This window comes from Mobula hypostoma, chromosome 14 (genome assembly GCF_963921235.1).
Source record: "Mobula hypostoma chromosome 14, sMobHyp1.1, whole genome shotgun sequence".
In the NCBI taxonomy this organism is placed as follows: Eukaryota; Metazoa; Chordata; class Chondrichthyes; order Myliobatiformes; family Myliobatidae; genus Mobula; species Mobula hypostoma.
This window is the reverse complement of record NC_086110.1, coordinates 9,338,254-9,353,928: the sequence shown is the minus strand read 5'-3', so window position 1 is coordinate 9,353,928 and position 15,675 is coordinate 9,338,254. Positions and strand designations below refer to the sequence as shown.

At 41.0% G+C, this 15,675-nt stretch overlaps 1 protein-coding gene across 1 annotated transcript in view; it reads right to left on the bottom strand.

The window, feature by feature from the left end:
* Window positions 1-15,675, bottom strand: part of ogfod1 (2-oxoglutarate and iron-dependent oxygenase domain containing 1) — a 111,981-nt gene that overhangs the window by 42,046 nt on the left and 54,260 nt on the right. Inside the window, exons 8-10 of the mRNA XM_063066638.1 lie at window positions 14,543-14,656; window positions 13,887-13,966; window positions 9,612-9,916 (exon numbers count right to left, since the gene is read on the bottom strand). Coding sequence (XP_062922708.1) covers window positions 9,612-9,916; window positions 13,887-13,966; window positions 14,543-14,656 — 499 coding nt within the window. The remainder of the gene's footprint in view (window positions 1-9,611; window positions 9,917-13,886; window positions 13,967-14,542; window positions 14,657-15,675) is intronic.

Here is a 15,675-nt window from a genome sequence, read left to right as displayed (position 1 = left end):
AGCTTGTCAGATGATTGCATTTCTTACTTTAATGGCTAGAAGATCCATTTTGCTGAATTGGAAAGAGGTTAATCCTCCGACCACATTTCATCGGTTTTCTCAAACTATGCTGTGTTTAAATTTGGAAAAAATTAGAAGTGTTGTTTATGACTTCTCTATTAAATTCGAAAAGACTTGGAGGTCATTTATTCAACATTTTCATATGATGTAACTTGATCATTTCCAAACTTATTTTACTTCTTTGTAATGTTGGTTGAGAGGAACGGACTCATCGACACTAAGGTTTTCTTTTTTCTTTTTTTTAAAAACGGTTACAAAACAGCCCACGCTTTTTTTTTTAGTTTAGTTGATTAATTCTGTTTAGATTAGTTTCTTTGGGGGGGTTATTTTTTTTTTCTTTTTTCATGATTTTTTTTTAGATATGTTTCTTTGTTTTATATTATACATTTGTATCCTATATGATTGGGAGTTTTATCATTTAAGGGTTATTTGGCTTTATAATCACTTATGTTAATTATAACAATGTATTCCCAATAACTTTGCACTACTACCATGTTATGTTTATTTTTATGAAACCAACAAAAAGATTGAAAAAAAAGTACATTCACGACCATTTATTATGTATCTGTACAGCAGCCGCTCTCTCTCCCACCGCTGTCTGTGCCACCTGCTGCACCGGCAGCTTGTTCGTGTACTTAGAAAACAATAGGCAGCAGTTAACCACCCACCGTGCATAAGCACCTACCACCCTGCACTGAAGACCACTAGGGCCCCACTTACGTCGTCAGACACAGTATAACCACACAGAGTACTCAGGTAAGTAACACCTGTAGCAAGGCTGAGACTGTTTGCTGCTGTGGTTCAAAATGCTTTCCAAGAAAAGAAAAGTTGACATCGAAGGTCGGATATTCAACGACAATTGGAAATATCATTTTTTTCTTCTGTGAGGTCAACAGCAAACCTGTGTGTCTGATATGCTCGCAACAAGTGGCTGTGGAAAAAGAGTACAATATCAAACTACATTATGAGACGTCACAAGGAGAAAAAATATGACAAGTACGCACGACGACTCAGAACACAAAAGGTAAACCAGCTTGAAGCAGCTCTGAAAAAACAGCAATCAGTGTTCACCAAAAGTCGAGAGACTCATGATGGAGCTGTCAAGGCCAGCTATATTATTGTCAACAAAACAGCTGCTGCGTCGAAGCCATACTCAGAGGGCAAATTCTTCAAAGCATGCACGCTGATGGCAGCTGAGCTGGTGTGCCCTGAGAAGAGACAGGCTTTTGGTAATATCAGCTTGTCAAGAAATACTGTGGCAGAGAGAATCGGAGACCTTGCAGGAGATTTGAACAGTCAACTAAAAGACTGCCTGCTCTATTGCAACTGATGAGCGCACTGACGTGACTTATGTAGCTCAATTGGGAATATTTACTCGTGGTGTTGATGCATCTTTGACCGTCACCGAGGAGTTTGTGGAGATGGTGCCCATGACAAACACGACAACAGGGAATGACGTTTTCTCCAACCTCGTTGAGGCCTTGGACAAACTGGTGGTTGACTGGAGTCACGCTGTCAGCATAGCAACAGATGGCGCACCGTCCATGGTCAGGAAAAAGGCAGGTGTTGTTGTGAAACTCCGAGAGAAAGCTCAGACAGAGAATCCAGAGCAGGAGTTCTGGAATTTTCATTGTAGTATACACCAAGAGGCATTATATGGCAGGAGCCTGAAAATGGACAAAGTCATGGATGTAGTAATCAAATTAGTTAATTTTATTAGAGACAAGGGATTCAACCATCGGCAATTTGACACTCTTTTGTCCGAAAGTAATATTAGACACACTGAAGTTCGCTGGTTGAGCATAGGGATTGTGCTCAAACGTTTTTTTCAATTACGTGCGGAAATTGGACTATTCATGAACGAGAAAGGGAAGCCAGTGGCAGAGTTGGATGTCCCAGACTGGCTTCATGATCTTGTATTTTTGCGGATAAAACAGAGCACTTAAATGTGCTTAATGTTAACATGCGAGGCCACAACAAACCTGATACGGAATACTACAACAGCATTCGTGCCTTTCAAATTAAATTAGGCCTGTGGGAGATGCAACTATCCCGGAGCAACCTAGCTCATTTCCCCTCTTTGCAGTCTGTGCGTGTCGTTCATGGGAATAATGACAACATGGACAGGTACAAGGACAAATATCATGACTCAAAAGTGAGTTTCAGAATCGTTTCCAAGTCTTCAATCAGCTCGAGACAGAATTCTCACTATTTTGCTCGCCGTTTGCGTCAACGCAGCATCCGATGTGCCGGAGGAACTCCAAATGGAACTAACTGAAATTCAGTGTAACTCGGCTTTGAAATATAAATTTGAGACTGTGGGTCTGGACTCATTCTATCAATAGCTGGGACCGATGTACCCCAAGATGACAGACTTTGCCTCAAAGATCCCTTGCATGTTCAGGACAACATACCTCTGTGAGCAGGCGTTCTCCTTAATAACCATATAACAATTACAGCATGGAAACAGGCCATCTCGGCCCTTCTAGTCTGTGCCGAATTCTTACTCTCACCTAGTCCCACCGATCTGCACTCAGCCCATAACCCTCCATTCCTTTTCTGTCCATATATCTATCCAATTTAACTTTAAACGACAACATCGAACCTGCCTCAGCCACTTCTGCTGGAAGCTCGGTCCACACAGCTACCACTCTGTGAGTAAAGAAGTACCCCCGTTACCCCTAAACCTTTGCCCTTTAACTCTCAACTCATGTCCTCTTGTTTGAATCTCCCCCATTCTCAATGGAAAAAGTCTATCCACGTCAACTCTATCAATCCCCCTCATAATTTTAAACACCTCTATCAGATCCCCCCTCAACCTTCTACGCTCCACAGAATAAAGACCTGACATGTTCAACCTTTCTCTGTAACTTAGGAGATGAAACCCAGGCAACATTTTAGTAAACCTCCTCTGTACTCTCCCAATTTTATTGACATCTTTCCTATAATTCGGTGACCAGAACTGTACAGAATACTCCAAATTTGGCCTTACCAATGCCTTATACAATTTCAACATTACATACCAACTCCTATACTCAATGCTCTGATTAATAAAGGCCAGCATACCAAGAGCTTTCTTCACCACCCTATCCACATGAGATTCCACCTTCAGGGAACTATGCACCATTATTCCTAGATCCCTCTGTTCTACTGCATTCTTCAATGCCCTACCATTTACCATGTATGTCCTATTTTGCTCAGTCCTACCAAAATGTAGCACCTCACATTTTTCAGCATTAAACTCCATCTGCCATCTTTCAGCCCACACTTCTAACTGGCCTAAATCTCTCTGCAAGCTTTGAAAACCTACTTCATTATCCACAACGCCACCTATCTTAGTATGATCTGCATACTTACTATTCTAATTTACCGCGCTATTATCCAGATCATTAATATATGACAAACAACATTGGACCCAGTACAGATTCCTGAGGCACACTGCTACACACCGTCCTCCAATCTGACACACAGTTATCCACCACTACTCTCTAGCGTCTCCCATCTAGCAACTGCTGAATCCATTTTACTACTGCGATATTAATGTCTAACGATTGAAGCTTCCTAACTAACCTTGTGTGGAACCTTGTCAAAGGCCTTACTGAAGTCCATATAGACAACATCTACCGCTTTACCCTCATCAACTTTCTTAGTAACCTCATCAAAAAATTCAAAAAGATTTCTCAAACATGACCTTCCATGCACAAATCCATGTTGACGGTTCCTAATCAGACCGTGTCTATCCAGATAATTATATATACCATCTCTAAGGATACGTTCCATCAATTTACTGACGTCAAACTCACAGGCCGATAATTGCCAGGTTTACTCTTAGAACCCTTTTTAAACAATGGAACCACATGAGAAATACGACAATCCTCCGGCACCATCCCCGTTTCTAATGACATTTGAAATTTTCTGTCAGAGCCCCTGCTATTTCCACACTAACTTCCCTCAAGGTCCTAGGGAATATCTTGTAGGGACCCGGAGACTTATCCACTTTTATATTCCTTAAAAATGCCAGTACTTCCTCTTCTTTAATTGTCATACTTTCCACAACTACCCTTCTTGTTTCCTTTACCTTACACAATTCAATATCCTTCTCCTTAGTGAATACCGAAGAAATTGTTCAAAACCACCCCCATCTCTTTTTGCTAAGCACATAGCCGTCAACTCTGATTCTCTAAGAGACCAAGTTTATCCCTCACTATCCTTTTGCTATTAACATAACTGTAGAAACCCTTTGGATTTATTTTCACCTTACTTGCCAAAGCAGCCTCGTATCTTCTTTTAGCTTTTCTAATTTCTTTCTTAAGATTCTTTTTACATTCTTTATATTCCTCGAGCACCTCATTAACTCCAAGCTGCCTACATTTATTGAAGATCCCTCTTTTTTTCCGAACCAAGTTTCCAATATCCCTTGAAAACCATGGCTCTCTCAAACTTTTAACCTTCCCTTTCAACCTAACAGGAACATAAAGATCTTGTATCCTTAAAAATTTTACCTTTAAATGACCTCCATTTCTCTATTACATCCTTCCCATAAAACAAATTGTCCCAATCCACTCCTTCTAAATCCTTTCGCATCTCCTCAAAGTTAGCCTTTCTCCAATCAAAAATCTCAATCCTAGGTCCAGTCCTATCCTTCTCCATAATTATACTGAAACTAATGATATTGTGATCACTGGACCCGAAGTGCTTCCCAACAAATACCTCCGTCACCTGCCCTATCTCGTTCCCTAACAGGAGATCCAACACTACCCCTTCTCTAGTTGGTACCTCTGTGTATTGCTCCAAAAAACTACCTTGCACACATTTGACAAACTCCAACCCACCCAGCCCTTTTACAGAATGGGCTTCCCAGTCTATGTGTGGAAAATTAAAATCTCCCACAATCACAGCCTTGTGCTTACTACAAATATCTGCTATCTCCTTGCAAATTTGCTCCTCCAGTTCTCGGTCCCCATTAGGTGGACTATAATACACCCCAATAAGCATCACAACCTTTCCTATTCCTCAATTCCACCCAAATAGCCTCCCTAGACGAGTCCGCTACTCTGTCCTGCCAGAGCACCGCCGTTATATTTTCCCTGACCAGCAATGCAACACCTCCCCTTCCTGCCCCTCCTATTCTATCACACCTGAAGCAACGAAATCCTGGAATATTTAGTTGCCAATCACACCCCTCCTGCAACCACGTTTCACTAATAGCTACAACATCACATTTCCAGATATCAATCCATGCTCTAAGCTCATCCACCTTTCTTACAATGCTCCTAGCATTAAAATAGATGCATTTAAGAAACTCTCCACCTCCTACTCTCTGTTTATCCTTAATGGAGCAAACAACTTTGTTATCTTTTTCTTCCTTGTCCCCTATATCTTTGGTCTGATTGCTCCTGATCTCTGTCCCCTGCCTATCCACCCTCACACACCGTCTACCTGCTTTCTCTATTTGTAAACTAACCTCCTCTCTCCTAATCTCTTTAATTTGATTCCCTCCCCCCAACCATTCTAGTTTAAAGTCACCTCAGTCGCCCTCGCAAATCTCCCCGCCAGGATATTGGTCCCCCTCGGATTCAAATGTAACCTGTCCTTTTTGTACAGGTCACACCTGCGCCAAAAGAGGTCCCAATGATCCAAAACTTTGAATCTTTAACATTAACAAATCCCAACTGTGCTCGCAGCTGACACACAGACATCTAAATGACATTATCAAAATCACAACAGCCCAGAAACCTGGTCCCTGATGTTGACAGGCTAGTTAAAGCCAAGAGGTGTCAGGTGTCTGGAAGCAGCAAGTGAAAAATGAGTGACACTGTTCGATGCACTGCGACATGTAAGCAAAATGCATTATGAAATATTGATTGTCATCATATTGTGATTCATTCATTTTCTGACTATTCTATTATTGTAAATGTGATCACTTCAATAAAAAATAGAGGCTAACTGTGTTTATTGTCTGAGTTTGATTGCTGGAAGCAGGCTAATAAAATTTAGTTGCAGTTGTGTAGCCTACATTTACAATTTGTTTCGTTAGGTCTACATTTGTGTCTGCTAATGTTAGATTTCAAATGGTTTATTAATGGAGAGGGTGAGGCTCCCAAAACAATCTTAGCCAAAATAGCATCATTTTTTCTCTCTCTCATCACAACTTTCTTGCAGCCTGTGACTGCAAGCTAATACCAATCATAACAATAATACTTGCTAGGCAATCTTCTTCATAAGAAATGAAATTCGTAAAGTGAAACACTTTGTAGTTATAGCAGAGACTGAGATACATGAAAGCAGGTTGAAAAAACGAAGGCAACGAAAGCTGTGGGAGCATGCACGCGTGCACAACTGATCTGGCCCGCATGAAGTCGCATTTTGCCCAATCCGGCCCGTGGCCTAAAATGAGTTTGACATCCCTGCCTGATACAGAAAAGTGTAGAACAAATCAGGAAAATAGGAAAGGAATTTCATGATTACAACCTCGAAGAGAGAGGTGGCTATCTGGAGGCATTTTGTTAATTCTATTTCTAATAAACTTGATAGTAGGGCTACTGCGGTGCCTTGGACCTTCCCCTGTTTCCTGCCTTTACAAAACACCCAGGTTACCAAAAGTTCCCCGGATAGCAATTAAGACACATTACTCCAAATATGATGAGGAAGCTTCCCTTGCCATGTGACCTCTTACGAGCCACCCTTTCAGGAAGGAGAAATTGATCAGGGTGGTCAAGGAGGGGACTATGAAGGAACTTAAGGGGTTAATGATAATGTGTGATAGCTGAATATTCTAGTAGAAGGGAACAGAAAATGTCACAAGATAAAAAACAGTGTGGAAAACCAAGTATTATTAAAACATTTTAGCAAGACACTGAGCTAATTGCTACCCAGCCTCACCCAGCTGCAGGGTATGTTATGAAAAGTTACTTTTATTCAGTCTCACAAATGCTTGGATTGTTACATCCGTTTACCTCATCAGGAAACCTTGACTTGAAGTCTGTAGCTGTCTGAAAAGGGAGGATTATGAACTGTATAATTCAGAATCACCGCTCTCTGAGGGACGATTCTCAGGTGGTCACAGAAATCAAAGGCAACTGAATATCTGGGTCCGAGTGTTGTTTTGAGTTCCCTGACAATATCAATATTTGAGTCTGAATGTCATTTGATTTGCCTTGATAATATCTTATTCAACTTCTGTCAGCGTCTCCATGCCTCTGATTTAAATTAACCTTCCTGGCTACATATCCACAGGGAACTGAGTGTCATTCGAACTCAGTCTCCAATTCACCTATTCAATCTGTATTCAGGCAGTTAAGTACTTCCTTCACCCTCCGACACAAGTCACCATTAAACATTTCTCCTTGCCTTCATCAATCACAAACTGATTTCTAAAATTCCACAGTGAAGGAAGAATTATAATCCAATCTGCCACTGAATAATGAACAGTTTGGATATGACACTGGTGTTGAACTCACCCAGTTACATTTCTCACTGAATTAAAAGTCAGGAATATTAGACACAATGCAAAACCTGCATTATACTAACTTCCCTTTGGTTAAAATCCAGTAATGGTCTCAACAACTTCACTAATATCATCTAATTCATACAATTATTTTTGACTTGGTACATGACCAGGACATGAGATATTTTGGTATGCTACTGAGACACTTAGAAATTTAAAGAAAAAAAAAATCACAAAATATTGGAAACATTCAGCTGGTTGGATTTTTGTTCAGATTTCTGACATGCTGGAACTTCTGACTTGACTTGCAAACATAATCTAAATCATCCATTGAAATTCACAGAATGTATTCCAATGTTTACTAATTTCATTCATAGGTCATTGAAAATTGTTCATTTTATTTTGTCTCTCCCGTCAATCCGATATGAAACAGTACAGAAAAAAATTTATAAGTATGTTGCCAACGCTTGAGGACCTGAGTTAGGTTGAATAGGTTCAGACTTTATTCCCTAGTGTGTAGGAGAATGAGGGGAGATTTGATTGAGGTATCCCAGAGTATCAGGGCTATAGATAGGGTAAATGCAAGCAGGCTTTTTCCAATGAAGTTGGGTGAGACTGGAACTAGAGGTCATAGGTTAAGGATGAAAGGTGGAATATTTAAGGGGAATATGAGGGGGAATTTCACTTAGGAAGTGGTGAGTGTGGAACAAGCTGTCAGTGGAAATGGTGGATGTGGGCTCAATTTCAACATTTAAGAGAAGTTTAGATAGATACATGGATGGGAAGGGTATGGAGGGCTACAAAGCCGGCTGCAAATTGATGGGATGAGGCAGGTGAATACAGCCTGTTTCTCTAATGTAGTGTTCAATGAATCTAGTCTGCAACTCTATACAAAAGCAATGGGAGTATATTGATTTATTTAATGAAAGGATCAAAAAATTGATTTGGGTCAAGTCTTGATGGGTTAAATTACACCAAGCAGTTGGACAATTTAGATTAAGTTAATTACTATAAATACATGTACAATACAAATGCAGTACTGGTCGAGGACCCCTTTTCTGAAATTCCAAAATCTGAATTTTTTTTTGATTGCTGACATGACGTCACAAATGGAAAATTCCACCAAAACTCTAGGAAGCTTCTCAAGTGACATCAATCGTGTATACAAAGAATAGATTCATCAGCATCGGACCAAATACATGCCATTTAACGGTATGCTAATCATGAAGCAAACAGAATTATCACGACGAACTGAAAATTGAAGGTAACTGAATATTCAGCAGGCTGGTTGCAGAAATTTAAGAAAAGGCACGGCATTAAATTTTTAAATGTGATCGCTAATCATGAAAATCGGAACAAATTTATGATGCTGATTGCTTTTATACCTTACATAACACCAAAAGTAAAATACAAGTGTATTGTACTATAACCCTTTACTCAAAACACGACATCGTAGGTGGAGACTAAAAGCCTGTTGCTGTTTGTTGTTGTTCAACACCTGATTCAGGTATTCTCCTGATGCTGCTGTGCTGCTTTTGTTACCCTGCACACATTTTATTCTCATTATAGTAACAGTATAATTCTTGACTGTTGTACATATGTGTGATGAACAAATATAAGACAAAGACTGCTTACCAGCAGCACATAAATTCAAAGCCTGAAATGATGGCAATCCAAAGCTAATGAGATCATTACATACTCCAAAATCTGAAAAAAGTCCAAAATACTACTGGCCCCTACCATATCAGGTAAGGGTTACTCACACTGTATTAGAATTAGTGACATGAAATTATGGGACAGTTGCAATCACTCATCTGGTTCCTCAATATACTTCAGGGAAGGAAAACTGAATCCATTTCTTGTTTGGCTTTTGCCTTGCAAACTAGACCTACTGGTCTCATTCTGTACTCATTACAGAAGATGCCAATTTCTAAATTATTTAATAAATCTTACACATAAGAGATTCTGCAAATGCTGTAAATCCAGAGTAATACACACAAAATACTGGAAGAACTCAGTATGTCAGGCTGCATCTATGAAAGGAATAAAGAGACAGGCAGACATTTCGGGCAAAGCCCTCCATCAGGACTCTGTGATATCTTACCTTGTGAACCATCCCCTGGCATTGTTTTTTCTGTTTCAACTTTTATTTCTCCTCTGCTGTCATTGCCTTCAATATACATTAAATGTGAATTGCCACACTTTTCATTGCTGGAACATGGATGTTCACTTCCACTAGACATCTCCAGTTCATTCTCGTGTTCATCACTATCATCTGAGGCTGCGAGGAAATGCAGTTTTAAGCCAGTAAAATTGGATAGAAGCAGGAACATGGCCTCAGAACGAAACAGATTCATACATTCAGCAAGAATATCAGGAAGACCATCTTCCTCAGCTTGATCATAGCATCTATAAAACAAAGAGGCACAATCAGAGAATATTTCATGTTTCTAGTAAATGAAAGGTCTGAGGCATCAACAATAACCAGGTATGTCACTTATTTCAAGGTTCACCTCAAATGTTGGCAATCCATCTGCTAAGAGCACAAGCTTAAGTTAGCTTGTATTATAAAGAAAAGGCAGCATCACGTTATAGCAACAAAAGATGACAGCAGAGACCAAAGACAAAGTCAAAGTATGTATATTATATACAGCTTTAGATTTGTCTCCTTACAGGCAGTCACAAAACAAAGAATCCCATTGGGATCCATTTAAAACAAAAGACCATCAAACACCTAACACGCAGAAAATAAAAATCATGCAAACAACAAAAGCAAGCAAACAACTGAAGTTCAGGGAAGTGAGTCCGTATCCATGAAGCCAGTATTCACCATAGGGAACCCAGTAACATTTATTTGTAGGCCACAGCCTCAGTTCAGCGCAGAGATGAGTGAACCTTGCGGAGCAGCAAGCTGAACCAGACGTCCCTCGTGTCTGGCCCTGACACCCTGACATTTTCAGTATGGCACTTAAATCAAACCTTGGGCCATTCCTTGCTCTCGAACACGGGCCCTGTAGCTTCGATAAGCTCTCGGGACAGGGCCCTGTTGCCTCGATTCAGCCTGTACCTGACATTTTGAATTCGGCCCAGCATTTAAATCGATCAAACCTGGTCTTTCCTCAGTATCGGGTCTTGCTGCGTCAACTCTGCCTCACTTCACCTTGCTTCTGCCGCAGTGAATCGCCTCCAAGCTGGCTCCACCAATGACCAAACAATGGCTCAGTCCTCACTCTCAGACCTGGGTTCCACCACCTTGATTTGGCCTGTACATGCCATGTCGCAATCGTGCTGCGCGTTTGAGACTTCAGTTCTTACTGCAAAAATGCCAGGTCATACAGGTGTTTCAACAACTCAACTCCAAAAGGGAACTTAAAGGCTACTGTTTTCAGTCATTGTTTAAACATACATAGTACAGCACAGTACAGGCCTTTTGGCCCACAACGTTGTGCCGACCCTTAAACCCTGCTTCCCATATAACCCCCCCCCACCCTTCCTCCCCCCACTGAAGCAGGAGGAGAAGATGGCAGCGTGACACGTGCGCGCAGCTCTCCAGTGAAAATGATATCGTATCTGTTAAATAGGGACCGTGGACAATTCTGATTTGATGAAGACAGACGTAAGAAGCAGAGGAACATCTGGAGAAATTTCTGGAATGCCTGGTTCGCTGCTGTTGTTACTGTGCGATCGAGAATCTCCGAAGGGTAGGCCCCAAAATCCCCGGCTTTGCCTGCTGCTGGCGACCGAGGCTGAAGTCGAAACGTTCGTACAGACATGGTGCTCGGTACGACTCAGAGTCGGACTGTGGTCAGGCATGGCAGCTTTCTTCCTTCTCCCGCCTGCGTGAGATGTGGGACTTTCAAGAAACTTTGAACTTTTTGACTGAGCCATGGACTGTTCTTCATCAAGTTATGGTATTGTTGCACTGTTCTAACTATACGTTATAATTATGTGGTTTTGTTAGTTTTTCAGTCTTGGTCTGTCCTCTGTTTTTGTGATATCACACCAGAGGAATATTGCATCATTTCTTAATGCATGCATTACTAAATGACAATAAAAGAGGACTGCGTGTCCTCATAATCTAATCTAATCTAACCTTAAATTCCTCCATATACTTGTCTAGTAGTCTCTTAAATTTCACTAGTGTATCTGCCTCCACCACTAAGGCAGTACATTCCATGCACCAACCACTCTCTGAGCGAAAAACCTTCCTCTAGTATCCCCCTTGAATTTCCCAACCCCTTACCTTGAAGCCATGTCCTCTTGTATTGAGCAGTGGTGCCCTGGGAAAGAGGCACTGGCTGTCCACTCTATCTACTCCTCTTAATATCTTGTATATCTCTATCATGTCTCCTCTCACCCTCCTTCTCTCCAAAGAGTAAAGCCCTAGCTCCTTTAATTTCTGATCATAATGCATACTCTCTCACCCAGGCAGCATCCTGGTAAATCTCCTCTGTACCCTTTCCAATGCTTCCACATCCTTCCTATAGTGAGGCGACCAGAACTAGACACAGTATTCCAAGTGCGGCCTAACCAGAGTTTTATAGAGTTGCATCATTACCTCGCGACTCTTAAACTCTATCTCTCGACTTATGAAGGCTAACACCCCATAAGCTTTCTTAACTACCGTATCTACCTGTGAGGCAACTTTCAGGGATTTGTGGACAAGTACCCCCAGATTCCTCTGCTCCTCCACACTACCAAGTATCCTACCTTTTACTTTGCACTCTGCCTTGGAGTTTGTTCTTCTGTTACATGCTCAAGGAAATCTGGTTTTATTGTGAGAATGATGTAATGGTCTTTTGGAGGTCACTTGATGTGATTTTCCCGCCGATGTGAGATCACGTGATGACATGTGCCCCGTGACTATATAAGGGTCAACCCAGGTGATGCAGTAGGTTTTTGAGTTTGTAGATTTCCAGGTAGAACGTGTTGTGCCTCCGTTTCTGTTGCGTGTTTCTTTTTGTGACGCAGTTTCATTTTTAAAACGGAAGGTGCTTTCTCTTACAAGATATTGTATTTGCACTGGAAATTTTGGCTGGAAGTGCCAATTTACTCAATTCCGACAGTTTTGAAGGGAGAGTGAAGAATTCATCGAAGTGAAGGATCGAGAGAAGTCGGCATCGTTTGGCAGTTTAATAAAGGATCGACCTTATTGAGTCTTCGTTGAAGAGAACCTGCATCGAGATAACTCCTGCAACAGGGCAATGAGTTCATGCAAGAAGGTTCTCACTCTCTAAAGGAGTTTAAGGTCAGTCGATTTAAACTGTTTATTTTCGGCGTCGGGAATCTTGTGGACAGAACCGGCAGTAAAGGTGCGTCTGTGAAGAAATCCTTCTCCAGAGAAGTCTGTCCCAATTGAATGTGTAAAACTGTTGGACTTTCGAAGTTATCGCTTTAAGAACTATATCTGACTGTATCGCTTTAACAACTGTTTCTGCATTTAACGCTTTAAGAACCAGAGCCGAGTGGAGTTGATGAACGGCTGCGTACCTGTTTAACCTCCCGTTAAAGTTTTCCTTTGTTTTTTTTCCCTTATCATTTATACGTGTTTAATAAATGTTTGGTTGTTTTTATAAAATCTGTCTCGATTAATATTCATTGTTGCCGGTTACGTAACACTTCCTAAGTGTACCACCTCACACTTCTCCGGGTTGAACCCATTTACCCGAAAATAAAGTAGTAAACAGTTTTCTTTCTTTCGTTAGGTCAGCTGGTGGCACAGTGACATCAGCGCCGGACTCCGGAACGGAGGTTCCCGGGTTCAGATCCAGTCGGGCCATTCCTGAGTACGTTTTCCATCTGTGCCGGGTTGAGTGTTGAGCTCACCACTCGACCTCGTAAAAATAAAGAAAAATACTCCAAAATGTCTTTGTGAGGAGTGGCACGCCACACAGTCTTTTGTTCGGCATGAAAATGCCCAACGCTAGCCTCTCAGGCCTGAGTCGACATCATCATCATCATGTTCGCTACCGGCACGTAGTCATCAGCGCCATCTTAAACCAGAAGAAACCAGTATGAAAGGTTTTTAATTGTACAACTGTGCATTATGCAAAGACCATACTGTAGTGAACAATGAAACTTTAGACAAGGTGTCAAAGTCAAGCCCCTAGCTTTTAACTTCCTATAATTTTAACTCTGTAGTACAAACAGCAATTTTTCCATTCCCAAAATGAACTGCAAGTGTGGCAACTTTGTCCTTCTCTTCCATTCTAGATTAGGTGCCCTAGTTGTTTTGGAGTGATGCAGAGTTATAGAAAAGCCTGCTGCAAATTGTGTACAGACATTTTGGAGCAAAGTATACAATTGATAAGCATCTTTAATCATTCAACAGCATTAAGATTCATGAATGGCAATGTTTTCAGAGTTCTGATCGAACTACCTTTTGTTGGCAGGTCCTCTTCTCTTCCATTTAATCTTCGGGTTAGATACAGCCTCACATATCATCTGGAATTTTTCTTTCTAATCAAGTGCAGAAAGTACATTCGTGTTACAATCACACTCAGTGGTACCCACTCATTAAAAGCGATTACTGACTTTGGTAATATGGCCATTATTGCAGTGTTAGGGTGCTTACCACACAAAATTAAAATGGAACATTTCTCTACATAACTTACATACAGGAAGGATACATGAAATAAAGACAAACAGTGTTGGAACTACTCAGCAGGTCAGGTTTCATCTTCCCAAAGATATGGATGGACCTGATCAGTATTTTCACGTCTTCTGCTTTAATGTCAAATTTCCTGTATCTGGAGTTTCTTTCATTTTCACTCCAAGAATACGTCACTGGATGTGAAGCACTTTTGGGAAACCTAAAACCACAGCTTCCGTGTAGATGCATTTTTTTTCCAATATGTACGGGTTCAGAGGTAGAAATGGTGGAAAACAAGACATCATAAACTGACATTTCAACAAAGAAATGAAGTTATGCCAAAAAATAGTTGGTAAGCGTGACATAATCATGTCTATTTTTCTGTTCATACTCTCAAGGCTTGTTCTAAATTGAACTGACTTAATCTTAGGCTGAACACATACCTTGAAAAAATTCTTTAGAAGAATTTCAGATTTTTCTTCAAACTGCTCCTGGATATTAGCTTGGGTTGACATATCCATGTAAATTGGATTGATCCATTCATAAAGAATTTTTTCCTGAAACATGGTAAGGAAAGATGTCACAAAGCATTAGTCTTTCATCAAACAACAGGAATTCTGCAGATGCTGGAAATTCAAGCAACACACTTCAAAGTTGCTGGTGAACGCAGCAGGCCAGGCAGCATCTATAGGAAGAGGTGCAGTCGACGTTTCAGGCCGAGACCCTTCGTCAGGACTAACTGAAGGAAGAGTGAGTAAGGGATTTGAAAGTTGGAGGGGGAGGGGGAGATCCAAAATGATAGGAGAAGACAGGAGGGGGAGGGATAGAGCCAAGAGGAGTAAAAATCTTTACTTTATGTCTCTGTCTAAATGTGCAGTAATTTATTATAGAATGTAAAACAGGACAGTCAATATAACACAGAAATACAATTGTATCAGCATGAATTAATCAGTCCGATTGCCTGGTGGAAGAACCTGTCCCAGAGCCTGTTGGTCCTGGCTTTTATGCTACAGTACTGTTTCCTGGACGGTAGCAGCTGAAACAGTTTGTCGTTGGGGTGACTCGGGTCCCCATTGATCCCTTTGTGGGGCAGGAGCAAGCTGAGACAATAGGTCGGCCAGGACAGGCAGGTTTGTGGATCTTGGGTCGGAGGTAGAAACGGGAAGTGCGGGGTGTGGGAACTATAAGGTTATCTTGGGTAGGAGGTAGAAATGGGAAGTGCGGGATGTGGGAACTATAAGGTTATCTTGGGTAGGAGGTAGAAACGGGAAGTGCGGGGTGTGGGAACTATAAGGTTATCTTGGGTAGGAAGTACTTTCATCAAAATTAGTTTTGAACTTCCTGCTGTTTTCTTGTAAGAAGCAAAAACAGACAATTCAAAATGCTACATCATTGTCAAGATTATATTTAATCTATTTTTCACCATCAGGCCCATACCCTTACCCTTAAATTATCAATATCTTAACAGCAAACCACAATTGGCTTGTTTGCACCAAACAAATGCACCTTTAAAAGAAAACTCTTCTCATCTTAGTCCTAGAAGACTGACTATGTTGTGACTATGCCCCTTGTGTCC